Source organism: Aythya fuligula, chromosome 20 (assembly GCF_009819795.1).
Source record: "Aythya fuligula isolate bAytFul2 chromosome 20, bAytFul2.pri, whole genome shotgun sequence".
Classification (NCBI taxonomy): Eukaryota; Metazoa; Chordata; class Aves; order Anseriformes; family Anatidae; genus Aythya; species Aythya fuligula.
This window is the reverse complement of record NC_045578.1, coordinates 6,746,289-6,773,306: the sequence shown is the minus strand read 5'-3', so window position 1 is coordinate 6,773,306 and position 27,018 is coordinate 6,746,289. Positions and strand designations below refer to the sequence as shown.

General features: G+C 48.6%; 2 protein-coding genes across 3 annotated transcripts; both read left to right on the top strand.

Annotated features, from left to right (window-relative positions):
- The first annotated feature begins 383 nt into the window (after positions 1-383).
- On the top strand, positions 384-5,152 carry PIGS (phosphatidylinositol glycan anchor biosynthesis class S). Its single transcript, XM_032200843.1, has 12 exons — positions 384-437; positions 542-681; positions 1,378-1,489; positions 1,599-1,688; positions 1,936-2,027; positions 2,349-2,547; positions 2,868-3,010; positions 3,112-3,226; positions 3,451-3,596; positions 3,700-3,800; positions 4,130-4,340; positions 4,521-5,152. Exons 1-12 carry the CDS (start codon positions 401-403, stop codon positions 4,794-4,796), a joined length of 1,662 nt encoding a protein of 553 aa, XP_032056734.1. The 5' UTR covers positions 384-400; the 3' UTR covers positions 4,797-5,152.
- A 642-nt stretch (positions 5,153-5,794) lies between these two features.
- UNC119 (unc-119 lipid binding chaperone) lies at positions 5,795-23,229 on the top strand. 2 transcript variants are annotated; one of them, XM_032201211.1, is made up of 5 exons: positions 5,795-5,957; positions 16,650-16,763; positions 18,796-18,898; positions 20,568-20,740; positions 21,478-23,229. In XM_032201211.1, exons 1-5 carry the CDS (start codon positions 5,801-5,803, stop codon positions 21,588-21,590), a joined length of 660 nt encoding a protein of 219 aa, XP_032057102.1. In that variant the 5' UTR covers positions 5,795-5,800; the 3' UTR covers positions 21,591-23,229. The 2 variants fall into 2 exon arrangements, with proteins under 2 accessions (XP_032057102.1, XP_032057101.1); XM_032201210.1 differs by having other exon boundaries at positions 18,760-18,898.
- The last annotated feature ends 3,789 nt before the right edge of the window (positions 23,230-27,018 follow it).

Sequence of the window (27,018 nt, the reverse complement as noted above, 5' to 3'; positions counted from 1 at the left end):
TCCAGCACCCACAGCCCCCCTCAGCACCCATGGCCCCCCCCAAGAACCCATCACACCCCCCCCAGCACCCATCGCCCCCCCCTCATCACCCACAGCCCCCCCCAGCACCCGCCACCCCCTCAGCATCCATGGACCCCCCCCCAACACCCATCACTCCCCCAGCACCCATAGTCCCCCCCTGAGCACCCATGGCCCCCCCCAGCACCCATCGCCCCCCCCCATGATCCCCCCCCCAGCACCCTGCTCCCCTATCCCTCCTCCTTGCTCTCCGATTGGCTCCTCCTCACGCCCGTCCGGCCCCATCCCCGCTTCTATTGGTTACCGCGAGAGCCGCGAGCTCTTTGAATGGCTGGGCCGCCTTCAAGCCCCGCCCCCCTCCCGGTTGAACCGGGAAGAGAAGATGGCGGCGGCCGCGGCCGCGGCGGCGGATGAAGCAGGTACCGGGGGAGGCGGGCGAGGGGCAGGGCGAGGCCCGGAGCCCCCCCCCGGAACCCCAACCGGGGCCCGGTTCGGGCTCGGGCTCTGAGCGCTGTCCCCTCAGAGCGTTCCCGGGGCCGCCGGGCCGCGCTTTGCTTCGCCGCCATCGCCGTGCTGCTGGGGCTGCCGCTGTGGTGGAGGACGACCGAGACGTACCGGGCCGCGCTGCCCTACGCCGGCATCGCCGCCCTGGGGCGGCTGCCGGTGAGGAGAGGGGGGGAGTGTGGGGCTGAAGGGGGCTGCTCGGTGGGCAACCGGTGTGCCCAGGTGGTCCCCGGTGGTCCCCGGTATCCGCCCCGGTATCCGCCCCGGTGGTCCCAGGTGGTCCCCAGTAGTCCCCGGTGGTCCCCGGTATCCTGCCGGTGGCCTCCCAGTGGTCCATGGTATCCCCCCGGTAGTCCCCGGTGGTCCCCGGTATCCTCTCAGTGATCCCCAGTGTCCCCCCGGTGGCCTCGCGGTGGCCCCCCGGTATCCCCCCCAGTGGCCACCCAGTGGTCTCCAGTATCACCCCCCGGAACCCTCCTGGTGGTCTCCTGGTGGTCCCTGGCATCCCCCTGGTGGTCCCCAGTATCCTCCCAGTGGTCCCCAGTGGCTTCCCAATGGTCCCTGGTACCCCTCAGTAGTCCCCGGTGTCCCCCCGGTGGTCCCCAGTATCCCCCCTGGTGGCTTCCCAGTGGTCTCCAGTATCCCCCCCCTCCCCAGAACCCTTCTGGTGGTCCCCTGGTGGTCCTTGGTATTCCCGCAGTATCCCCCCAGTAGTCCCCAGTATCCCCCCAGTGGCCTCCCAATGGTCCCTGGTATCCCCTCAGTAGTCCCCGGTGTTACCCCAGTGGTCCCCAGTATCCCCCAGTTGCCCCTCCGTTGGGTGTCCCGGTGCCCCCTGCTGACACCCGCTCCCAGCTCCAGCTCTCCGTCCCCATCTCCGTGGTCTTCGCCCCGGGCTCGGTGCCCGCTGACCTGCCGAGGCAGCTGCCGTACCGGGACGTGCGGGAGGAGCCGGTTCCCGTTGTCTGTAAGACCCCCACCGGCCGCTACTGCCCCCAGCCCGGCTCTCAGGAGCACCGTGGGCCTGGAAGTTTGCTCGTTTTTTACTCATTTTGGGTTATTTTTTCCCCCAACAGCAAGAAGTGATGTGGCGGCCCGCTACGAGGAGTTGTACCGCGGCACCACGGCCAGGGAGGCGGCGGCGCTGGGTGCAGCCACTGCACGAGGTAACGGGGTGAGGGGTTGGGGGGCTGCACGAGGTAGTGGGGTGAGGGATTGGGGGATGCCTTGGGGCTGCTGCAGCTCCCAGTGCCCCGTGCGGTGCTTCTCCTGCCCGCAGGGGCCTGAACCGAGCACTGCTGCCCATGCAGGAGCAGGTTTTGAGGGTGGTTTAGCAGAAAATGGCTTTGGTACCCTATGGGATGGGGAACGGAGCAAAGCTCCCAGTCCCACTAACGGTTCTGTCTTCCTCAGAGGCCGATGCCGCTCTGCACGCGCTGCAGGACGCCTCGCCGGGCTCTCTGACCGTGTACGTGGTCCCTGAGAGCTCCCCTCTGCTGCCTCAGGTAGGGAGCAGCGCCCTGAGGTGCCCATCCCTGCGTTCCCACCATCCCCGTGGGATGCTGCAGCTCTGGGGCAGCTTGGCCTGGAGGAAACCCCTGGTTCTCCACGCTCTCTGCCACACAGAGATGCAGGAGGCCTTGCCAAAAAGGCCTGCAAAACCCCAGGGAGAAACAAGGAGCGCTGGGATCGGGGAGATTTGTGGGGTTGCATCCCTTGAAGGCGCCCTGTGGGGCACAGCTCCCTCCCTGAGCTGCCGTGGGTGGCTCCGGGCGCGTTGGCAGCACCAACCCCGCTCCCGTTCCTCACCACCACGCCTCCCCCAGGGCACCGACGTCTACGTGGGGAAGCACCGCAGTGCCCTGCTGAGGGCCGGGCAGGGTCTGGCCGCCCTCCGTGCCCGCCTCCAGCAGCTGACACGGGTCATGGCCCTCCCGGCCACCTCCATCGCTGCCGCCCTCGCAGACCGCGTCCCCGACGGCCAGCTCGGCCCCGACGCCCGGCGGCACCTGAAATCCAGCCTGGGTATGGACTTGTGGCCGAGCCCCCTGCCTGTTGGGAAGGCCGGCTGGCTCTCGGGGGGCAAGATGCTGTTCTTGGTGTCCCTGCAGCACCTCCAGATGTCTTTTGGGGTGACAGACCCCCAGGGTTTTCCCTTTGCCCTTTGTCAGTTGTTTGGGGATGTGTGCTGGGCTACCAGAGTGTGGCCCCACGTTGAGGAGGGACAGAGAGAAAGGGGTCAAGGTCCTGTGGCTCCTGGGAGCTCCGTCGTGGCCACCTGCCCGGTTTTGGCATCACAAAAGGGTGGCTGTGGCCGTGTCTCACGGGGCCTGGGTGCTCGGCAGGGTACGAGATCACCTTCAGCCTGCTGAACCCTGACCCCAAGTCCCATGACGTGGACTGGGACATCGAGGGCGCCGTCGGCCGCTACGTGCAGCCCGTCCTGGACAAGCTGAGCGCGGTGGCCAACTTCTCAGTTGACTCGCAGGTGAGGGCTGGGAGAGGCGATGGGCAGAGCCCGCCCGTGGCCTTGCCGGGTGCCCTGGCACTCGCTTCTCTGCCAGCAGCACCCGCGTCGACTCCCTGCAGATCCTGTACTACGCCGTGCTCGGGGTGACGCCGCGCTTTGACAAGGAGTCCTCCAGCTTCCTCCTGAGCGCCCACAGCCTCCCGCACGTCATCAACCCCGTGGAGGCCCGGCTGGGTGAGCTCCCAACCCCGCTCTCGCAGGATCAAGCCCTGATGGGGAGTGGGGTGCCTACACCCTCACCTTTTCCCTCCCCACAGCACCGTGAGCTGCCAGCCCTGACGGAGACTTACCAGGCTGGGTGCTCTGCTCGGGGCTTGCTGCTTGAGGAGAAGCAGGGCTGGGCTCTGTTGTTATTCCTGTGGGGCAGGGGAGAGTTTTTTGACTCAGTCCTGCTTTAGGATCCAGCGCCGCCTCGCTCTACCCCGTGCTGAACTTCTTGCTGTACGTGCCGGAGCGCTCCCACTCCCCGCTCTACATCCAGGACAAGGACGGAGCCCCGGTGCCCACCAATGCCTTCCACAGCCCCCGCTGGGGTGGCATCATGGTACGGGGCCCTGCTTCTGGTTAGGGCTCAGCTCCCCGTCCGCAGCAAGTGCTGGCAGCACTGCTTGGCCCCAGGTGTGCCTCACCGATGTGCTTTCCTGCAGATTTACAACGTTGAAGCCCCTGCTTCCCCCCAAGCCTCCCTCCCGCTGCACGTGGACGTGGACATGGTGCGGGTGATGGAGGTTTTCCTAGCCCAGCTCCGGTGAGGACGCGCTCTTCCCCACCCTGACCTCTGTGCTCTCCTGATCCACGTGCACATTAATTGGGGACAAAGCGGGCTGTACCTGTGCCAGAGCCCAGCAGCTCATCCGGGGGACTGAGGATGGCTTTTTGTGGCCTCTGAGGTGCTGACCACCAACCAGCACCGCTTCCTGGCCGTGGGTGCTGTTGCCTGTCCTGAGGTGGGAGGTTGGTTTTGTGGGAGGCCATCAGGTGTGGGCTGAGCCCTGCAGGGACTGAACGCACCAGGGAATGTGCAGGCAGGGCTGCGGGCTCGTGCCACAGTCTGGGACCTTCCCCCTCTGCTCCCAGGTTACTCTTTGGGATATCTCGGGAGGAGCTGCCCCCCGAGTTCCAGGTAGAGAGCCCAGGGAACGAGGGGCTGGCCGACTGGGAGCTGGACCGCCTGCTCTGGGCCCACACGGTGGAGAACATCGCCACCGTCGCCACCACCTTGACCTCGCTGGCCCAGCTGCTGGATCAGATCAGCAACATCGTTATCAAGGACGACGTCGCCTCTGAGGTAGGGCTGAGGCACCCCGAGGAGCGGAGAGGGGCAGGAATCGCTGTCCCTGTGCCGAGGTGTGGGGTGCTGCCAGGCCTGGGGGCTGCCAGAGGTCCCCAGATGTTTATCTGTGGCCTCCAGCATCGTGTCCTCGTCCTCTGTGGCCAGGGACTGATTGTCTGTGCTGTTCCCACGCAGGTATACCACGCGGTGGCCTCGGTGCAGGATGCCATGGCAGAGCTGGCTGAGGGCCGCCTGCGCTCCGCTTTCCAGGCCAGCAAGGAAGCTGTCACCTCCTCGGAGCGGGCCTTCTTCGACCCCTCTCTCCTCCACCTCCTCTACTTCCCCGACGACCAGAAGTTTGCCATCTACATCCCGCTCTTCCTGCCCATGGCCGTTCCCATCCTCCTCTCCCTGGCCAAAATCCTGCGGGAGGCCAAGCAGCGCAAGAAGGAGCCCTCCAAAATAGACTGAGCCCTCCAAAATGGACTTGAGCCTTCCAAAAGGGACCGAGCCCGACCCCGTGGAGCGCCCTGGCCTGGCCCCATAGCTCAGGGCTGCATCAGAGCCAGGCCTCGGCCCAGCAGCACGGATGGCCCAGCTGCAGGAGGGGGAAGAGTGACTTTTTTGGGGGTTTTGGGGTGGGGAGACGCTCTGGGTCAGGGCCCTGTGCCCTCTACTTGAAGATGCTGCTTGCGCCCCTCTTCCTGAGGCCGGAGGGGGGGAGAGAGGGGGGGCTCCCTGCATGCACCCCCTGGTCCTGCACTGTGCTCAGAGCGAGCTGATGTACGAATAAAGAACGCCCCTGGCATGCAGGGGGCTGGCGTGGGGCTCTGCCTGGCTCTTTATCTGGGGGGTCTGCGTCCTGGCTTATGGGGTATTTACCCCAAACCACCTCTGGGGTCTTGTCTTACAGGATATTTAGCCCAAGGTACCTCTTAGGTTGTGTCTTTAGGGGTATTTAACCCAAAGCCCCTCTGGGGTCCTCTCCTATGGGGTATTTACCCTAAAGCACCTCTGGGGTCCTGTCTTATAGGATATTTACCCCAAAGCACCTCTGGGGTCCTGTCCTATGAGATATTTAACCCAAACCACCCCTTGGTTATCATTATGGGGTTCAGCTGGGGGGGAGCAGCCCTTACTTCCTGGGGGTCTTGTCTCGGTGGGCGCTGAGCCCCAGCCCCCCCGGGGCACTGACGCCCCCCTGAGCTCCACCTCCTCCCGGAGGGGGGGGGGTCCTCAAAACCCCCTTGGGTCTCCCATGGGTGCATCCCCCCGCGATGCTCTGGGGGCTCTCCCGGGGGGGTTCCCTCTCCCCGGGGGGGGGTTCCCTTTCCCCCAGGGGGGGCTCCGGGCGGAGCCGTACCGGGGGCGGGCCGGGGGGCGGGCGGGGCGGTGCTGCCCCTCCCGGTGCGGCGGGGCCGGCGGCGGCAGCGCAGCGGGGCCGGGGCCGCTCAGAGCGGTGGCGGAGCGGGGCCATGAAGGTGAAGAAGAGCGGCGGGGCCGGCACCGGAGCCGGGACCGGCACCGGGACCGGGAGCGGAGCGGCGGCGGCGGCGCGCACCGAGGAGGAGCTGGGGCGCAAGGCGCTCATCGGGCCCGACGATGTGCTGGGGCTGCAGCGGGTCACCAGCGGTACGGGGAGGGCACCGGGAGGATTTTGGGGGTGATGGGGAGGGAACCGGGGGGCACGGGGAGGCGGTGGCCCCGAGAAAGGGCAAGGAATGGGGATGGTGGGGATGGGGAGTTGGGGTGCGGTGCTGCAGGGGGTGGGGGATGCGGCACCGGCAGGGTTGGGGATGTGGACCCCCCCCCACCCCCCGTTACCCCCCAGGCATGCTCAGGTCGGGGAGCAGCCCCCCTGCCCCATAGGGATGCTCAGGTCGGGGAACAGCCCCCCTGAAGTCCCCCTGCCCCGCAGGGATGCTTAGGTTGGGGATGCAGCCCCCCTGCCCTGCAAGGATGCTCAAGTTGAAGAGCAGCCCCCCTGCAGCCCCCCTGCCCCATAGGGATGCTTAGATCAGGGAGCAGCCCCCATGAAGCCCCCTGCCCCATATGGATGCTCAAGTCAGGGGAGCAGCCCCCCTGAAGCTCCCTACCCCCCAGGGATGCTCATACTGGGGAGCAACCCCCCCTGCAGCCCCCCTGCCCCACAGGGATGCTCATATTGGGGAGCAGTCCCCCGCTGTTGGGGGTGGGAGGTCAGGGCTGTGATGCTCCCTGTTGTCCCCCTCCTGCTGCTGTGCCCCTTCATGCGGGGCTGGGCCAAGCTGAACCCCCAGCCCGTGCCCCCTGCAGTGGTGTGGGGGCCACAGATCCAGCGAGGAGGGGGGGCTCCTTTGCCGCAGACCCATCCTGTAGCACCGCTGCTCCTCACAGCATCCTGGGGGGAGCCTGCAGGAGGAGGGTTTGTTGTGCTTGGCCGCACAGCTCGGCTGGGACCAGGCGGTCACTCGCGTTTGGATCTGCTGGGATTGCAGCACCACGGGTCGGGAGAAGATGTGTGGCTCAGGCCAGCCTGGCTGTACCTCTGCCAGCCTATCCTGCTGCCCCCCAGACCCTACTGCATGCCCCGGGTCTCCTCTCTGGGTTGTCTCCCTGCAGGCAACATGCTGAGCAACAGGGGAAGAGGAGGGGGCTGACAGGGGGTTGGGGGTGACCTGGGTGGCCGGCCGTGCTCCCCTTTGCCTTGGAGCGCTCTGTGATGTGGCATCGGGGCAGGATTCGTGTCTCAGGCTGGTGCTGCGCTGCCTGACAAGCCCTGGGGAGAAAGGATGTGGTCGGGAGTGTCGTGCGTGCAGGCAGCCCCACGGGCCTGCGTGCTGAGCGAGGTGGGGTGAGCGGCAGGAAGGGTGGGGGGGAAAGCGGGGGGCTCAGCGCTGCCCCCGGGGAAAGGGGTCAGGGAGGCTCCTGAGAAGAGGGGCTGCTGATCTGGGGGGGTCCTGGGGTCCAGCTGAGGTACTGTGGTGGGCTGCAGTGGTGTGATTTAGGCCCAGAAACGCTGCTGCCTGTAGCAGGAGGCGTGCAGCAGGCACTGAAGCGTGCTGCCAGCGTTCTCGGAGGAGCAGCAGTTGGGTGGTGAAGCTGGCGATGGCTGCGTTAAGTGTTTCGTGTCCCTGTGTTCGGTGGTGGTGTCTGGACGGGCTGCAGACACACGGCCAAACCTTGCCCTGGCTCCCAGGGCGTGCAGACCTCACGTGGCGTCACCGTGGCCGGCACGGGGCTGGTTTCCTGCCTCTTCCAGCCTCTGGAGCACAGGAAGGACAGAGGAAACGCGTGGAAATGCCTCGCTGCCCTCCTGGTAGGAGGCTTGCTGGTGTCAGGGTAACGCAGGGGGTGCAGAGGGGTTCTGAAAAACAAGGACCAGGCACCACAACCTGGCTAATGCCTGGGAAGTGCTTGCTGGGCACATGGCAGCTGTCAATACTTGGCGTCCTCAGTGCACATTTTTGGGTGTGGGTGTACAATTTGTCCATGTTGAGTGGGTCTCATTGCCTGACCATACTTTGCAGCACCCCTCCTCAAGGTGTTTCCCACCTGGCGGCTTTAGCAGCAGTATTTTTATAGTCCTTAACATGTAACACTTATTTGGGGTGTTTTGTGGCCTTTACTCATTTCCACGGGTCACAGCAAGTTCATAAAAAGAGACTGGAATTTTTGGCATCGTGAAACCATTCCAGGCTTGTGCTCCAAGCAGAGGGTGCTGCAGGGAGGAGGAAGGACCAGGCTGTGGGAGAGAAGTTCATGGCTACCCCAGCCTGTCCCTTGTGAAGCTGGGGCAGAAATGATGCTTTTGGTGCACTTCTGTGACCCTGAAGTACATGTGTGCAGGGCCGTGGCCAAGTTCACACTTCAGTATATAGTTAAAGGCCTCTTGAAATCTTCCTGCCAGGTCCCTGTAGATTTTTATCCCTGCGGGCCTCTGACAGGCAAACTTTTCTCCCCATTTGCCATGGGACAGCACCTCACAGAAACCACACAGGACAGGATTTACCCACACCAAAGATGCGTGCTGGACCTCTCTGGGGTGTGTGTCTGTCCTCGCCAAGTGTCCAGCACTGAGTGGCCCCAAAGGAGGGGAAGAATCATGCAGCAGGGGATGCCAAAATGATTTTACTTCCTGAGAGCCTTGTTCTAGCTCCTCATTCTCACCTCCCTCTCTTCCTCTTCAACTTTTGGCTTAAGCACTGCCATAAACATGGATTCAACTCCTTCCTCATTCTTTCTGCATGCAGCTCGGTGTATGCACCCTTGGGGTTATGTGCCTGGGGTTAGGACAATATTTAGGGTGTGCCTTGTGCCTGGCTTGAGTTTGGAAGGAGGATATGAACTGGGGGATATGGGGAATGCTCCTCAGACCAGGAGAAAGACCAGCAAGTAGCCTCTCCTGTCCGTGTTTTAATGTGTGGCGAATAAGTGAAGCTTGTAAGGAGTATCTAGTATCCTGACCTTGGTCACGTATGTCTTTTAAAGGGTATTAACAGCAGTGAAAGGCCTTGAGATGCATTAAGGGGACTATCAGAGAATGGTAAATGGAGAGGTACACAGTTAAAATTTCTTTTTTTTTTTTTTTTTTTTTTTCTTCAGCCCTCTTCTTAATTAATCCCTTCCCTTTGCACACCTCAGTGCTTGTGCCACCAAGTCATCCAGACTCGTGGCCACAGTCACCCTCCTTTCAGCAGTCCTGGCTCTGATGCCCGCAGTCGTGGTGCCCCAGCCAGTTTGAAGTTGAAGCAGAAGTCGGTGATGGGGTGAGAATTGCAACAGCGAAATCCTGGTACCCTGAGCATCCCTGGAGGTTCCAGATGGGGTGTGTGAGTTAGGAGAGGGACCACACAGGGTTGCTGGGGTGGTAGCAGGGCACTGTGCTTGCTCCAGGAGGCCCCTTCCAGCCCTGTGCATTTGGGGTGCTCTGACCCTGCAGGAGCTCTTTTGGAGCCAGGCTTTGCTGTCCTGTGCTTGCTCTGCCTGCTGCAGATCTCCTCGATATGCTCCTTTCTGGTATGCTGGGGAGATCTGCTTGCCCCTCTGTCCCAGAAAAGCGGGGTCTCTGAACCCAATCTGCTGCTTGTGGTTGCTATATGCTCACCAGGCAGCGCGCAGGCAGGCTGCTAGCCGTGCTCTGGTATTTGGGTGGGGGGAAAGTCCTTGCTTCTGCCTCAGGAAGCACAGCTGGGCTTTCCCTTTCTGATAGGTACAGCTGACGAGTGACTAAATGTTAAATGTCTTGGGCTGGGGAGCTGGAGAAGCAGGATGTGGCTCTGTGGCAAAGTGCGCTCGCTGCTAAACCAGAGAAACCCCTTCGGTAACTAGCCAGAAAAGCCAGCTGGGCTCTGCTCTTAATGTCTTCCTAATAAGCTTAAAGGGGGAGTTGTGCAAACTGTCCTGCATATGCTGTGTCCTTTCAATGTTAAACTCTCCAGCAGTTCCAGATCACTTCTGGGCACTAAAAAGCCTGATGGGTCTGGGGGGCTGCCCCGGGGTTTTTTGGCTGGCCTGGCTCTGGTGCCACTCCAGCTAGATTAGGTGTAAGGCAAACGAACCACTTCCTTTGCAATTAGCAGGATTTGTTACTTGCTCATACAACTGTGCTTGCAAAGAGGAAAACCTTGTGACGTGATTAACTTGGGATTAGCAAAAGGAGCAGGGCAGAGCTCACTTCAAATTGCTATTAATTACCACAGCAGCCAGAGGATCAGAGGAGCCTGCTTGCAGTTATTGGGATGTCGGTGTCTGCAAATGCCACGTTCTGCTCTGTGGGGCCAGCTGAGAAGCTGAGGCCCAGTGTCCCTTGTCTCCGATGTCCCTTGACCACACTGAATCTTGCAGCTTTGCTGGGTCACGCCGTGCTACTCCCACATTAGCTGCAGGGCAAAGCTAATTCCAGCAGAGCTTTAATTTCTTTCTCTGTCTTTGGGGTTGGAGCCGTCGGTGGTCAGCAGGGAGGTGATATTACTGCCTTTGCAATGCCAGCCCCTTTTGCCAGCATGTGCTAACACCTGCTGTCAAGCAGACACGTAACAAAAGGCATGAGGTTGCCCTGTGTATAATAATCTCAGGCACCCGTACAGTTTGCCTCTAATAATATAAAGCTGATCTTATAAGCTTTATATTTTAAGCTTTACTCTAAAGCTTATTTTGTTTTAGAAAACCAAAGGGTTAAATAATTGATTACATACTCGGGAACAATTACAAAACAAAACCTAAGTATAAGGAACACACACTTAATCATTTCTGAAACTAATCTCTTCCTTGAGCTGTCATTTAGGATTTCTCTGAGACTTCTCTCAGCAGCTTTAGCTAAAGGCCAACTTGGCAGAGGGCTGCCTGAACGGGCAGGGCAGACCCTCGGTGGGTGACTTTCCTACCCGATTTGCTGTAGCGTTAACAAGAAGCTGATGTGTGCAAATCAATCTTCAAAGCCGCGCCTGGACTATGACTTTCCTTTCCTTCCCCAATTAATTGAGGAAATTTATTGTACGAGGAGCTGTGATTAGCTGGGGGTGTTTGTCAGGAGGTTAATGAATCACCGTTCTGACTTGTCCGGGGCTGTGATGTGTAAAAGTGTTTTGATATGCTGATTTCTCCTAGCAGAGCAGCATCCCAGGGCTATGTCAAGCTGCTGTCACCGTGGCTTCTTTCCCAGGGAACACAACATACGTCGAGAACCTTTTCAAGGCTTTGTGACAACTCACATCCGAAAGTGTTGTGTAGATGAAGGGTTTTGTTAGCAGTCTCACGCTACAATATGGCCTGCTAGATTTCCAAGGGGAGCACACATGGCATGTGTGTAGCCCAGGATGCCGAGCTGGCAGCTGAGTGGGTTTCTCCTTCTGCCAGTGTTGCTGGTTGGGGCCATTCCGGGTGGAAATGGCAAAGATAACTAAATAAATAGATAAAGGGAAAGCTGTGGTGGGGGCTGGGGGAGTCAGCTTTGTGCAGGGCCTGATTGCTTTGGGTTAGTCCTGTGCAAGACCAACGCGAGCTGATTTTGGTAATGTTCTCTGCTTGTTAATGTTCTCTGCATTGTTTCAGACTTTGTGTGCAGTCAGCATAAACCAGGGGGCAAGAAACAGTGTTTGGAGGCCTTAGGGATGAAGAAAAGGGCAGCTCCTACCTTCCTTAACAAGGCCTGGAGAGCTGTGGTCAAATTAATTGTGAGAGGGTGAGGTCTGGAAAGCTCTAGCAACAAAAACAAGGGAAAAAAAGCAGGCAGCCACAAACAAGCAGAGCCTGGGAGGCCTGTCGAGGACTCAGTGTGTTGTTTGGGAAGGCACGCTGCCGTGTGGGTGCACCTTATGGGTAACAAGGACCATCACAAACACCCCAGCTCAGACCCTGCTTGGATGCACTCCACGCTTAATGCACAAATGTGTCGCTGCAGAAAAGCTCCTGTGGGAATCCTCCTAGAGCAAGAGCTTCTTTCTCCGGGGCATTCGCAGCAGGCTAATTACTGAGCTAGGCAGGAGGGCTGCAGGTGCCTCCCTCCCTGATTACCCCTGGCCTTTGCTCATCCCATGGCTTTAGAAATGGAGTGGGGAGATCCTGTCCTCTCAGCAGCTTCCCCAGAGCAGCAGGGTGCTGGGGGCAGCTCCCCTGGGGAGCGAGGGGTCTGATCTCAGTGCTGAATGTGCAGCAGGGCGACAAGGCAGTCGTGGGGAGCTCTGCCATGCTCCGGTGCCACGTGCTGCTTCAGGATCTTGGCTTGCTTGTCTGCCGTCCTCTTTACAGGGCTTGAACTGCTGAGGCAAAGGGCAGGGGAGATGGTTTAGTGTTTTCATTAGTTGAACTCTGGTTGTCTAAGCAGACGTATCAGTACTGCCTGAAACCTGCCCTGCCTTCCCCTTGAGGTCTCGTACTCAGTCCTGCGTCAACGCTCTGCGTCTTGACTGGGTTTGTGCTATTTTTGCTCGCTTCCTCCTGAGGCTCTCCAATCTGATAATCTCCTAATCTCCAGCTCCTAGCAACTCATCTGCAGTTGTCTTTGCTTTATACCTGGCTTACATCTTGGGAGCAGTCTTCAAAATACCTTCTGACCTTGTTGCCTAATGCATGTTAAGAAATAGGCCTGCGTGGCAACAGGGGCCGTCTCATCCCCTAAATTCTTGTGATTGCCTGTGCTGGGGAGAGGTGTTCCTATCACAAGTCACTGACATTGCATTTGTTTCTTGTATGGCATCTTCCTGATTTGCATTCTTCACTACCGGAGTTTGAGTTCTTCCTTACCCCTGCCACACTCTGCTCTCCTCTCTGGGTGATTAAAGCTTAAAATAGGAGCTGCCCAATCTGAGCTTGGACGCTCTGATGAGCAGCACAGAAATATCTCTGATGTCTGTGGGAGAGGACACGTGCTTTCCCCTGGTTGCAGAGAAGGAGAGGAGATCTTGAAAGGAGCATGACAAGCAGTGCTAACCCTTTCACTCCTGTGAACAACTTCTCTTCATAAAATGTGCCTGGTGAGGTGGTTGCAAAGGACACCTGAAGTTTTAGCACTGACTTTTAGCTTTCTCTGATGAGGATTAAACACCTAATCTCATCCCCGGGATAACTGAAATAACAGGGAGAGGGCAGGAGGAGAAAGTGCCTTCATTAGCTTTTCTCTTCTGGGGATAGGTATTGTGTGATTTCTCACCTTTGTGTTCCTTTGTAACATCAGCTTGTTAAAATATATGTCTGGAAATAAGAATGAGGGTTCACACTGTACCACTGCTCGCAAAAGAACAGGCAGTACCTGCTGCTATTGTCTGGGCTGTGTTGTTGGTTTCTTTTGCAATCTCTGTTCTTGGGAGGGGAGGAAGGTTTCCCAGGTCAGAACTGGCTCTTTGCTGGATGAGGACAGTGGAGGTACCACCTCAGAGCTGTAAACAGGGAACGAGCAGCCGCTGTGTCTCATAACAAAGCTAGAGATCTCTTGATGAATGCCAAGCTACACATTTTTGTTTGTTTGTTTGTTTGAGCACTTTTTTATACAAAGGGGATAGGAGAATTCATACAGAAATCCATTGTGTCTGGCTCAGGAAGTCCACCACCTCTGCTGCTTCCTGAGACTGCCGCAGTGTTGCTAGCTGTGCTTCCAGCCTCTTCAAAACCATGGTAGGTCTTAAGATAGAAAATGTCCATAAGAGTAGGGACTTGCAGATTTTTGGGTGTGATACAGAGATTATGGGGAAAAAGAAGCCAAAGAAGCATGAGCGGGAAGAGTGATGCGAGTGAGAAGTAAATGCTGGTGTTCTAGGCTTGGCCAATTTGCAAGAGTTTGCTCTGTGCTTTGAGCACAACTTGGTGATCTTCTTCCAGGAGGATTTTGGGTTTGGAGGTCTGGGATATAGCAATTCTCTGTGCTTTAGGAAGGAGTAGGAAATGCTTCTCTTTTGTGATTTGTTTTGGCACTACTTACTATGGGTACGCCTCAGAACAAAAGACAATCTGCTGGGTTGTCTACGATGATGCTGATGAGTCCATTCCTCCATTCCCTGTTCAGAGGGTGCTTTCCATCAGTGGTGAATCAGCTGAGTACTGAGGGCTTGTGAGACACCGTGATTATTGGGTTCCTGATGGGGAAACAACACAGCCTGCTTTGGGGGAAGCAGAAGAAACAAGAAAATATTCTGTCCTGAGCAACCAAAACTACCTTTTCTGTAATGATCCACTTCATTTAATGGAGGCTTGAGCAGCATTATGTCTCACTGAAGCAGACGTGGATGCTGCCTCCATTCCCCAAATTGTGCTTACTGGGACTTAGGGTAATGAAAGCAGATGATGCATTTAAGTGCGTCATGGAAGTGTGGGCAACTGGGCCCTGCAGTAATTTAAAAATAAGCGTGTGTGAGATGAGATTAGCAAATTTGACAGTGCTCAGCTAAGCAGAAGTTTCAGCCAATTCCAAGCACAACATTCCCGATAAGACCTACCACGTGCCACGGGTTTCTACTGTGTTTGGGAAGAACATGGCTACAGATTTTTATCTATTTATTTATTTTTTTTAAAATACAAACTAAGAGGAATATACACTTTTTTTTTTTTTTTTTAAAAAAAAAAAAAAGCACTTGATTGCAGTGCTTTCCCTCTATGGTAGCTAATCCTCCCAGCCGTCACCCGGTTAGATACTGGAATGCTGATTAAAATAAATAAAGGGTTTCAAATACTTTCCGTGCAAAAAGAGTTGGGGGAAAAAAATAGCTCAGGGGTGCCAACGTCAGGAGCAGGAGCCCGATGGGGATTCTGCTTGGGGTTTATTCCTCTTCCGGGGGCTCGGCTTCGCTCTCCTCTCCTGTGGATGAGTCGGGGCCAGTTGCTGTAGCAACACTGCTGCCAAGGAGGGGGATAAAGCTGTTGCCATGGCGCTGGATAGGAAGGAATCCTGCAGAAGGAAAACACTTAATAATTAACTTGCAGACAAATGCAGCTTCAGGCTTGCCTTCGTGCTCTAGGGAAAGTGTCCCGGGCTCCCAGGCGACCGCGGGCCCGTCCTGCAGCCCCTTGCCTTGATGGAGAGCAGCTGGCCGAGCGTGGCTGTGGGAGGTGAATTCGGGGCTGCAGCTGCTTGGAGGTGGGAAGGTGTAGGATGAAATAAGAATTTGGGCTGGCTGTTGTCTTAGATCCTTAAATTACTTATGACCGCATGGCATCTGCATGAAGACTGCTCAACTTTGGGGCTTAGGGCAAGGGGTTTATATAAATTTCTGGCCCCTCATCCTGGGTAGAGTTAAAATGAGAACAGAAAAGACAATGTCATGCACTTCTTAGGGCATTTCATCTAGCAGTAGGCGTTTGTTTTCTTGTGGCTGTGAAAAGATTGAGCTTTTATCTTATTCTTCCTGCTAGCGCAGGTACCTGTGTTAGATTTAATTTGTGCCGTGTTGACAGGAAAAGGGAAACCTCCCTGCCAAATGCCAGAGAGGCTTCAAGCACAATTCTGTCTCAAAGCCTGTTTCCTTTGAGCATTCACCATCTGGTGGTGGTGGTGGAGAGTAGTAAAATCGTCTGGAGAGTAGGTTTAATACTCGTGTTCATCGTCCCAATGAGCGCTCAGACAGTCCTCCAAGTTAAGAAGATTTGCAAAGAATAAAAGGCTTCCAGGAAGGTAAAGGTGCTAGATGTGCAATTCGCATTGAGCCACGGCTAGGAGCAATCTTTCATAATGCTGACTGACTGTGGCTGTCTTTGTCTTTCACTGCAGAGGGGTCTGATTTCTTTAATTACAGATTCCAGCAGGAGAGCTTGTTGTTTGGTAGCTGCAATGTGTGGCATTTGGGATGATCTTTCGCTGCAGCAGAGCAAGCTTTTATTTGCTCCTTATCTACAGGATGTGAACCATAACCCCAAGCCATAATGTAGGTACCTGATTTGTTGCACCTGTGCTGACGTAGGAGTTGTAATAGACAGGTGTGATCTCCAACAGCACAGTGACTTGGGTTTGTATATTCAATGAATAAGCCCCAGGTGGATGGATATATTTAGAAATAGGAAAAGCAAACAGAAGTAAGTCATTAACTCAGACTAACAACTGCCATTAGTATCTTAGAATTAGAATGTTAAAGTATTACCTCTACCTTGAAACTTCTAAAAGAAGTCTTCTAGAACATGCAGATGCATTGTCATTCAACAGCTATCTTGGCTTTCATACGCACATTTGTTTAGATTTGCCAGGACAAATTATTGGAGCTGCTTTCAATCTGTGCTTATCAGCAAAGTGAAAAGTAATCAGGAGGCACCAGCACTCTTTCTGCGGAGGGGAAGCTGATATTCAGGCCAGAAGGCTGCTCAAGGCACAGCAGGGCTGACGCTTGGAACGATGACTTTCTACCAAAGACACCGCCACTGGTGGAAGCAGGGAAAGGCTCTGTTCCCAGAGCAGTTCCTCGTACTGGGAAAGGCTTCAACGCCATTTCCAGTGCTGAGGAAAAAGTCCTGGCATGGGACAAGCATGGATGGAGAGAAGAGGGTGTGCTTTGTCTGCAGAGGGCTGGAGATAGCAGAGATGGCACAAGGGAGGAGGACAATTCCTGTTCCAGCTAAGTGCAGTCGGCTTAGTGCCCACAAAGCTGCTTAGCGCATGCATTTTGCCAGAGGGCAGCTTTTAAAAGAGGCAAAGCCTCTTACACTGAGAAGGCAAGGATTTGGTGGAGGTGCTGACTATTCTCAATACCCTGGGGAGAAATGGAACCAGGGGATGCTGGCACAAAGTTGGAAAAAAGTGATGACCTTTTAGCACTGGGGCAGAGAGGCCTTTTTCCCATTCTGTCCAAGCAGGGCAGCGTGAGCACGCAGTACTGGGCCTGTCTTTGTAGACATCAAGCCTTCACTTTAATTTGCTTTCCTCTGCAGATTATTTGTGCACTCCAGAGGAAAACGTTTACAAGATAGACTTCACCAGGTTCAAAATCCGGGACATGGAATCTGGCACAGTGTTGTTTGAAATCACCAAACCAGCAGCATCAGGTGAGTGCGCACACAAAATACTGTTTCAATGAACAAACAAATGCTCATGTCTGCTTCCTTTTGCCATGCCCTTTACTCAACGTGTGTCGCAAAAATAGGAGACACTTTCACCTACAAGAAGGTTTGAGTCCCAGCTTGCAGCAGAAGTCCTATTCAGGTATCACTTTGTACTAATAGTGAACAGAAGTCATTGCTACTGTATTCTTGTGATTGCCATCTGTGGTGAGAAAGGACAGATGGATATTGTAAATAGAAGCAATGAAGGAGGAGGTCAGCACTAGTTAGTTTGCTGGCTGTTCATGAGCTAGAGTCCTCCTGTTCCTAGCTTAGCTGTTAGCCTCATGGCTTTTGGTCAGGAGTCTTGAAAATGGTATTTCCAAAAGGGAAAACCTTTATGTCAGATGTGCAAACTGAAAATTAGACAAACTGAAAATTTGCATCCTACTCTCGCCTCCATTAATTTGTTAGGTGTTACTTGTAAGCATCAAAGTGTTACTGTTACCAGCGATAAAACAAAACACCAGTGCAACTGTTCTTTTCGTGATCACGTATTGTTTTGTATCTTCCTCATTTCCCTGCATGTGAGAGGAAGTTTTCTGTAGCTTAGAGATAACAAACCCGGTATACTATGGTGAAATGGCTTGTTCAGAGTCACTCTGCAATGCTGAATCAGAGGTAGGAGCAGTAAGTACCTTCAGAAGATGTGTATCAAACCAAAGGGCAGTCTTGCAAACACTCACTGAGTGACCAGCAGTGGATGGCTTAGAGAGGATAGGAAGATGGTAAGCCCATCATCCAGCATTCTTGGAATAGTTTCCTGGCCTATATTATTGCATGATTGCAGGAGTTCCTTTGGAGCAGATGATGTCATCATATTTAATAGCCTTCATTTTTTTTTTTTTGTCCTATGGCAAGGAATCTCCCTGCTTAACCACATGCTATGGTTAGGACTGTCTACATTTGCTTTGGATCTATTGCATGCTAGTGTCTATTGCATTAAGTGTCCTATAATTATTGCACTAGAAGAGACGGTGAGCAGCTAAGTTTTAAAGCTCCCAATTTATATACTCTCAAAAAACAGAGTTTCGCCTCCCTTCAATGTCAGCGAGAGAAACCTAAGAGGAACTTTGTAACGCAGATAAGAGTTCAGTTTGTTTGTTGTTTCTCTTCTTCTTCTCCTTTTTATTTTTTTTTAAAGAAATACCTTTAAGGAAATTGTCTTGATAACAGTTTAAAGTTCATTCTGTACAAAGTTGCCCCCCCTCATACCATACTGACTCTGAAATTCTTGTGTGAATCTCATTGTGACTTATTTTATGAGCTTGGATAATAAATCCGTTAAAGAATTGAGTGTAATGAAATCACTGAAGTGACTCCTATTAACAATAAGGAAAATAAGAATTAGAATCTCTAATGCATAGGTCATACTCCTTTAGTTTGGTGAGGAACCCAGAAACTTTGATCTGTGAACCTTTTTGCTCTTAAGGCACATTTTTTTAGTTAAAATAAACAACCATTTACTGTTTGTGCAGACTCTTTACAGAGAGCTCTTTGTTGATTCAGTGTTCTGCCAGAAGGGAGCTTTAGGTATGTTTTGTCCAGGAGAATTGATTTCTGGCGCTGCCAAATCAATTGAAATGGTGCAGTCTGGGGCACATAAGGAGAGCAAAACTGCCACTGAAGCTGAGATCAGTGCTTATTGAGGAATAAATCACCTAACGAGGAATATACCACCTGTTTTTCACAGTGGTAGTATCAAAAAGAATGTTCTCCCAGTGCAGTCTGTGTGTTGTGCTCTGCATGAATATAGGCATAAATTTGCCAACCTTGTCAGTGAGCAGAAGAGCCTGGGAAAGGTGCATTCTGGTGCAGAATGTCCTCCAGGTTTTTTTACTGTGCTTCATCGTATCGCGCAGACTCCAAAAAGACACGGAGAGGTTCTCTGTGGAGGAGAGGAAAGTTAATGTGGTATTTTCACTGGATTTCTGTTTCTCAGACGACAGTGATGGAGCTTTGCTTTGCGCTTTTCCAGAACGTGAACACAATGACAAGAAGGACATTGACCCAAATGCAGGCCGGTTTGTACGCTATCAGTTTACCCCAGCTTTTCTTAGACTTCGGCAAGTGGGAGCCACGTAAGTAATTGCTCCTGTCCTACCTTGTCCAGTACAGGAAACAACTGGAATCTTATAAAAAGTGGCTGTTGCTTGTTGATCCTGTCAGGAAGCTGAGTTAATAGGGATCTTTTGGTATGATCTCCAAACATATTTAATGTGTGCCTTGCTTTCTCCATTCCTTTAGCTTGTTGACATACCTCAGGAATAGGCAGCAGGTTGAGGAGATTAATGCTAAAAGAGGCAAAATGATGGGCAGACCACCCAGATATTCCAACTCATTTGCACCAGAATAATGTTTGACATGTCTAGTAGTACATGTGCATCCACCAATAAACCACAGCGAAATATGACACCTAAAGGATCTTTCTGTAAAGCATCAAGCCAAAGTTCTTGCTCCTGTAATACAGCTGAAAGGCCGTATCATTTCTTTAGTATAAGTTAAGTTCGGAGTAATTTATCTGTGGTTATATAGTGTGCACGGGGAGATGCAATTTTGGCTTGTATTTCCTTTTCTAACCCCCAAACTAGTAGCCGGGGGGGTTCTTTGTCTGTGCTGGAGATTTGAGAAGGATATGGGTTATTATATGGCAGGTTCTTTGTTATCTTTGTTTTTCTGTACATTCACTTAAGTTTAAATTAGATCTAATTAAGAGCTTTTTGCCCATTGCTATTACAGCATTAAGTCCATAATACTGTAATTGAGCATCAGTTACAGTTTGTAGTAAGAACCTATTTTTTTTACATATGTAAAATCATGTTGGATTGCAGTTTGATAGATCCCATCAGCAGGAAACATATATTTCACAAGAACTGATGTACATTAGCCTTGGTGGGAAAAAAAAAAAAAAAAAAAAAAAAAAACGAAAAAGGATTTTCAAGAGCTAAATTAAAATTCAGCATTTGGTTGTGATAAAAAAAGAATTACAATTTGTTGACAGTGTTTAGAGCAAAGTTGCACATAACCACTTCCTCCTCGTTTTAAAGAGCTACACCGTTTAGATTTTGTCTTGGAAGAAAAAATTATGTACCATTTAGCACCTTTTTGACTGCTATTCTGTTAAAATGGTAAACACACAACTTCTGATTTGTGCTAAACTACTAACAATGTATTCCAAGTTTAGTCATAATTAGTGTATCATATATAATTAATACTACCTTTCTCTCAGAGGTCATGCTTCCTAGTAAGATAAACTTGAATTTGGAGCTGATTGAAACTTCTTCCCTTTTACTATTTAAAAAGCAGAAAAGGATGAAAGACAGTTTATCAGTATATCTGTTTTATTTTTAATGCCTATCAGAAGAATTAAAATAATTTAATAGCAGTGTAACTTGAATGCAATGCAATAAGGAACTTATACTGAGTGACCTAGTGAAGTACCCAGTATATTTAGAGGGATCTGTTTTTTACTGAAGATGATTTTAAGATTGTAAAATTGTCTTGTGTTTCCTTTTTTTTTTTTTTTTTTTTTTGTAGTAAAAATAATTAAGATAAAGTATAAACTATGATTTATAATGCCATGTGTTGTCATTGTGAACTTTTTAGGAAAAGGAGGAAAAGATCCTGTGAATAATACCAGTGCTTTTTAGTTTTGGCTTTTCTTAGAAGAGCTCTATTCTACATTTCAGGAACGGTTGAAACTCATGCTTAAGGAATAAAACTCATTTCACTCTTATCTTTCTTTTTCAGGGTGGAATTCACAGTAGGGGACAAACCCATCAATAACTTTCGCATGATTGAGAGGCACTACTTCCGGGATCAATTGCTCAAGAGTTTTGATTTTGAATTTGGGTTCTGCATTCCCAGCAGTAAAAATACTTGTGAGCACATCTATGAATTCCCACAGCTCTCCGAGGATCTCAGTAAGCTCTTTTCAATTACTGTGAGGTTAATCTCAGGTGTTTTGAAGAAGCACTTTCTTACAAGCTGTCTATAAAAAGTGGCTATGGCAGAATACTTCCAAGTACCTCCCAGACAAAGATTTATTTATTTATTTATTTATTTATTTATTTATTTATTTATTTATTTTTTCCCTTCATAGAAGGGAAACTTCAGCGTCTGGGATAATTGTGTCTTTATAAAAATAACTAAAAACTAGGACTACAAAGATATCCAGTTATGTTCTATTTTACTGTTTTATATACTACATTGATTGAGAAGTTGTTTTTTTTTTTAGTATGACCATAACTTTTATTTTTTCTCCCCTCTCCCAAGACTAACAGGCAGGAATACTAAATCTGAGTGACCTTACATTCTTTATAACCCCGATAATGTATGTCAGTACTCGTATTACAGTCTGTGGAAAATGCAGTGGTATCCTGCTGTCTCACCACAAGAAATTTCTTTTGAACTGTTTTGAGGATAGGTAGAACACTTTACTTTGTATGGTGCCTTAACATGTTTGGGTTCCTTAGAACTTTAAACAAAGGGTTTGGGTAGTTTTTTGGTTGGGCTTTTATTTTTTATTTTTTTTTAACTTGAGAGTTTGCTGCTATCTGAGTAATGCTATTAAACATAACTGAGACGCAGTCTCCACGAAACCCAGTGCAGACTATTTGCCTCTGTGTAACACTTTTTTTTTTTTTTTTTTTCCCTGCAGTTCGAGAGATGATCCTTCATCCATATGAGACACAGTCGGACAGTTTCTACTTCGTAGATAACAAGCTGGTGATGCACAACAAGGCGGATTATTCATACAGTGGAGGACCTTGAGCACAGGATGGGCAGCCAACCTGTGCTGGCCTTCACTTTCCTATCGAAGTCGTCAGGGACACCAACACCTTCAGTTCAGTTGCCTACAACGTCAACTGGACAAGAATCCACAAACCAAGGACTCTGCCACAGTAGGAGTTTCATGACTAAATTTGCCAGTGTAATCTCTTTCGATCTTTGAAGCAGGCCCAGTTCTTCAGAACCCTAAGCAGTTCTACAATGCTAAGTGATCTTTGGCTACCACTTCCCTAAGTTCTTTAGGTGTCTGCTTTGAAAATGGCCTTGTGGGACCTGTGGGATTTTGCCCTAATTGTGCGGATTTGTGTTCTTGTCCTCAAGCATTTTTAGGACGTGATTGCTTTCTCAAAGAATGCAATCAGAGAAACCACGTGAGTGGATGGATGCAAATGCAGAGTTTTGTTTATTTCTTTCTCTTTGTGAATGCTTCAAAAGCATGGTCAATGTAACTTGTACATCCAGTTGAAAACCTTTCAAAATCAAGTATCATCCTTAGATTATTTCTCTAAATAAGCATCTCATCCTTTTGTTTTGTTCCTTCTATGTATATTTTTTTTAATCTTGGAAATAATGAAACTTGCAGTGAAGACCAGTATTTCAATGACAGCTATTTTTAATCAGGTACTGTCCATTTGCATTTCAGATGGAAGCAAAATAGTGTTGAGTGTATACAAACCCTCATAAGCATTCTCCATTAATTTCATTTCTTGCAAATTGAATCTAGAATAATCTGGAAAAAATGAAGGATTTTAGTTTTGCTTTAACACTTATACAGAGCTAACATTCAGCCTATTCATGCTATACGTTACACATGCCTGTTCTCTTTCATCTCTGCTCATAGTAAAACAAGGGCTTCAGCAATGCTTGCTAGAGCAACGCTTTGATTTGTCTAGGGCAATCAGAAGGTGTGGAATATCCAATTTTTCATTCGTGTCTGAAGAATGTTATAATGGTGTTTTTCCCTTTGTTAAAAATGTTTTGCATTGGATATTAATACAAGAGAATCAGTCTAATAATGTAGCCTTTAAGATACAGCAAAAATATAGCAAAAGCTCTCTCTTCAGACTCCGTAAGAAGTCTAAGAACAATCTTGCACACGTTTCTCAGGCTGTACTTCTTAGAAAGGTATTAGTGCAGTGAAGCAGCAACATCAAAAGAGTAAACTAGTGCATGCAAAACAAAACCTGAGAAGGCTGTGTGGGGTGAAAAGCTTTCATCCTTTATTTTTGCCTAAGTAGCCTGTTGTCATGAAACCCTTACTCTAAAGTTGAGTTCAGAGATACTTAAAAAGAAAAAAAAAAAAAAGGCAGTTGCAGTTTGTAGATATTTCTATAAATACTTGATGTCTCCATGTCTATTTCTGTGAGTTTAAGTGGAACGTTGTATGTTAGCCTCAGATATGTGTGACTGTAATAATTTTTATAAAATAGCATTTCCAGTTAACATCTTTCTAGTCACAGTCCAAGTGAAACAGGAGAACTACAAATGGTTTCAAATGCAGCCATCTGTCTAAGAACAGGGAGATTTTGTACTATTACTGGAGTTGTGATCATTATCAAATGTGTTAGCATTTGTATCTGTTTTGGCTTTCTTTAATTCTGAAGGAGGATTCAATTTTCTAAAGAAATACAGTGAGTTTAGGTACTGTACTCTTGTACTGTAGTACAAGTTTCTTTTGTTTTGTTTTTTTTTTTAAGATTGAAAGTATGTAGAGTTCACTGATTTTACACGGTATCTTACAGTAATTATTATCACAATGAGATTTGTATTTATTGCTATTTTTTTTGACTCTAGTGTATAAAACCATAAAATTTAGCCTACAGCTGACTTACCAGTTTGAGGTTTGCAAAGAATTTCCTTATTATTTGTAATATGCTTTGAGCTACTGATCACTAAGTTTTATAGCACAACAATTACTAAAGGTGAAAATAGTTTCAAAAGTCTAGGTCCTCCTCACTTTTTTTTTTCTTTTTTTTTTCCATCAAGGATGTTAAACTACCCTTATATTCAATGATGTTTTGCAAATTTGAATATTGATTAATTTTGTTCCAACTCTTGGATGAGCGTATGTACTGACTTGAAGACAGATCGAGCGTTTCTGAGTAGCACCTCCTATACAGGTTTTTTTTTTTTGTTTGTTTGTTATCTTTAAACTCTTACCTGCTGTTCATAACAATCACTTCTGTGCGTAAGGCTTTTAAGAGACTTTCAGCAATGGTGCTTGGCCAGAATTACCAGTCTTACATTTCCAACGGCTATATCATGTCAGTATATTTCTGCGAGAGCAGTAGTTGTTCTTTGGTGTGGACTCTTGTCAGTCTTGGATTATCATACTCAGTATCCTCTCTGTATATGAATATCATAGCAAATCATTGTTTGCTGCACTGAAATGGTCATATCCTGCTCCTTTTTTTTATGCTACCTCCTTTAAAGACTTTAGGATTCAAAAACAAAGATAATTTCCTAAAAATGTTGCTGTAATCAACTAAAACATGCCCCTATGAAAAAAGAACCTAAAGAAATTTACCTTGTTCCCAGCAGTGCACTATGATGTTGTTGAATGGACTTTCTCACGTTCTGTGTTTTACAGTAGGTTTGAGGTTAAACATAAGAGGATGAACTATGCACAACTGAGCTCCGTCCTGAATTCTGCTAACTGTTCTGATAATTCAGATTCTATGAGTTGTAATTTCAGGCTAATAGAAAATTTAGTGTGAATCATACAGGAGATATTTTACTAAGCAAATTTACTGTCTTCTATTATTAAGAATACTTTAAAACATGAAAAAGTTAGGCATTTCCAGTAAAATTAATGTCAACCTGCTTTAGCTTTTCAGGTTGAGGAATTTTACTTTTTTTTTTTCTTTCTTTCTTTTTTTTTTTTTCCTTTAGAAGTCCCCACGATTTCCTACAAATAAGTTTCTATTCTTAAGCCAAAGCAAGTAACAAAACTTTCTGTGGGAAGTGTAATGAAGGTGTTTTTTGCTTCTCACGGCAACAGATATAAAAGTTATCGCTTAGTTTCACTTGGAAACATTTGCATTTTTTCAAACTTATCTACATTCAAGATATTTACAAATGTGGGGGAATCACTGACCAAGGGAGAGTTTCCATTCCTTTTTTACCTATTTATGCAGCAGTGTAACATACAGTGTCAACTTGCGACATTACATTTTTGCACATAAATAGTGTGAGAATAATGTTTCTTTGAAAACTTTTGCAGTATAGATGCTGTTCTAACGCTGTGTCTGTCCTTGTTTTGCATTAATTTATGTGCAAAATTTAATGTTAAAGACCCTGCATTGTAAGGCACTGAACAATTTCAATTTTCATTCATCTGAAAGTGAATTGAATTCTCAAATGAATTGTAAAGTGAAACCACATTTTTCCCCTTAAATTGGCAGCTGATTCTTATTAAAAACCAGTTCAAAGTCAAATCTTAACAAAATCTTAACAGTGTGGTTCAGAAAAGAATACATAAATCTCCCTGACTAGTTACTATTTTTTATTTTAATATTAATCATTTTTAGGTTTACTTTGGAAGCTCACCTACAGAATCACTAAATATTGTCTTTGAAATTTATTTTTTTTTCCTCTGCTCTCATTTTCAAAAATATTTTAATTAGCACTATAGGTCTGTTCCAATGAACCAGTATGGAAAATTGGGATCTGGCTTTCTGAAAGCAAAAGAAAACATCGAAAAGCTAACCAAGATTATTTGCTAGTAATAACATTTCTATCAGACATTGATTGTATGTGTACTTTACATAATGAATTAATCTTTGAAAAGAATTAGGTGCTAATAGTTATTTATTTTTTATTTTTTTTTAATGAAATTATAACTCAACACATTCTTTCACTTTCTCAGTCTTAAATCCTTTACATTTCTAGTTTTGTAAAGACAAGTAACAGTAAAATATTTGTGGATAACTGCCATGCTGAATGATCTTATAATTCAAAAACTTTAGGGGCAGAAATAGAACAATTTATTTTCAAGATTAACACACCAAGTATGGTTTAAATTTTTGAAGCTTTGTTCTCATTACAGTGACAAAAGCCAGAATTGTTACTGTGAATATATCCTTTGTATTGGTGACATTTATGAAATAACTGAATAATCCACTCTCCCTGACTCAGAGAGAATTCTCTTTATCTTAGTGTCCTTTATTTCTCTTTCTGTAGAAAGTCTCTTTAGTTTTGAAAGCAATGTATTTACCAAAAAATGAAAGAGCAACTAGAACTGTATGCATTGTACAAATGTTAATGAGACAGGTTTACGTGCATTGAATTTAGTGGTGAAAGTTATCTTTTGGAAAAAAAATGAAGGAGAGGGACAAGGACAGGAAAAATGTTAATTTTAGCTGATTGAACCCAAGAGCTTTAAGGCCATGATAAGTGTAAACATTTTTTTTCTTTTGAGCTTTGAAATAGCTGTTAGCTTCTGTTAGCAGTTCTTTTAAATAAGCCTAGCACAAGTCCTATTTACAAAAGCACTGTTTATACAAATGTTTCAATACCAATCAGAGATTAAATCTCACTGACAGTTCATATCATTTTTTAAACATGGAAATATATTTGAAGAGTGTGATACTCCAGGCCTCAAGTGCAGCTCAATTATTTCCTAAATCACAGGACAGTCTGACTAAGCGGGTGAAATTGTGTGTTTGTGTCTGTTCACAAGACATAGTTAACTGCCTCCCTAGAATCACTGTGTTAATGCCTACTGTGATGTCTGCTTGTACCTTAATGCTACACTGAGAAACCCTGTTTGAATGTGACATTAACTTTTTTGCATAGAATCAGAATTGTCTGTATTAAAGTGTATTTATAAAAAAATATATTTTTTGTGGAAGGAAAGTAGGATTCTAGTTAATATACCGCTGGGAAAATGTTAGAAACATTTTTACCAAGTTCATTTATAATTATTTGTATCTTGTTAGTTACCTGATCTGTTTCCTATAAGAACATCCACTGTGGCCAGTTTAGTGGCAATGCAATGCACTGTCATGCAGAGAATCTGGTTTTCAGAAAACTGGGAGTCTTTTGTTTCCTTTTGGGACAGTAAGAAACTGAGTAGGTTGCCGGGAGAAAAAGGAACCTTGGCACCAATTCCACTTCTGTGGCTTTGGCTTCAGTAACTAGTCTGTTTGACTTGTTTGCAGATAGATAAGTAGGGCGAACAAAGATTGAGAATTCAGGGTAAGAAAATTAGATGCTACAATTTAGTCTTCCTGTAGGAGGAGAGAACTAAAACTACACAAGGACTGAATAAGGAGTACACTTGCTTATAATTATTTAACATTGGCAGCTTAGGCATAAATGTGCAGACTAGGGAATACGCTTAACTTTTTCCATTACTTCGGAAAAATGGTTAAAAACATGTCACCTTCATTAGCAAGTGTTTCTTCTC

Coding starts and splice junctions, on each gene's coding strand:
- UNC119 (XM_032201210.1), top strand. CDS start 5,801: ATGAAGGTGAAGAAGAGCGGCGGGGCCGGCACCGGAGCCGGGACCGGC. Junction 5,958..16,649: donor GCTGCAGCGGGTCACCAGCG/GTACGGGGAGGG, acceptor TTTCCTCTGCAG/ATTATTTGTGCACTCCAGAG. Junction 18,899..20,567: donor CTTCGGCAAGTGGGAGCCAC/GTAAGTAATTGC, acceptor TTTCTTTTTCAG/GGTGGAATTCACAGTAGGGG.
- PIGS (XM_032200843.1), top strand. CDS start 401: ATGGCGGCGGCCGCGGCCGCGGCGGCGGATGAAGCAG. Junction 2,028..2,348: donor GCTCCCCTCTGCTGCCTCAG/GTAGGGAGCAGC, acceptor CGCCTCCCCCAG/GGCACCGACGTCTACGTGGG. Junction 3,227..3,450: donor CCCCGTGGAGGCCCGGCTGG/GTGAGCTCCCAA, acceptor GTCCTGCTTTAG/GATCCAGCGCCGCCTCGCTC.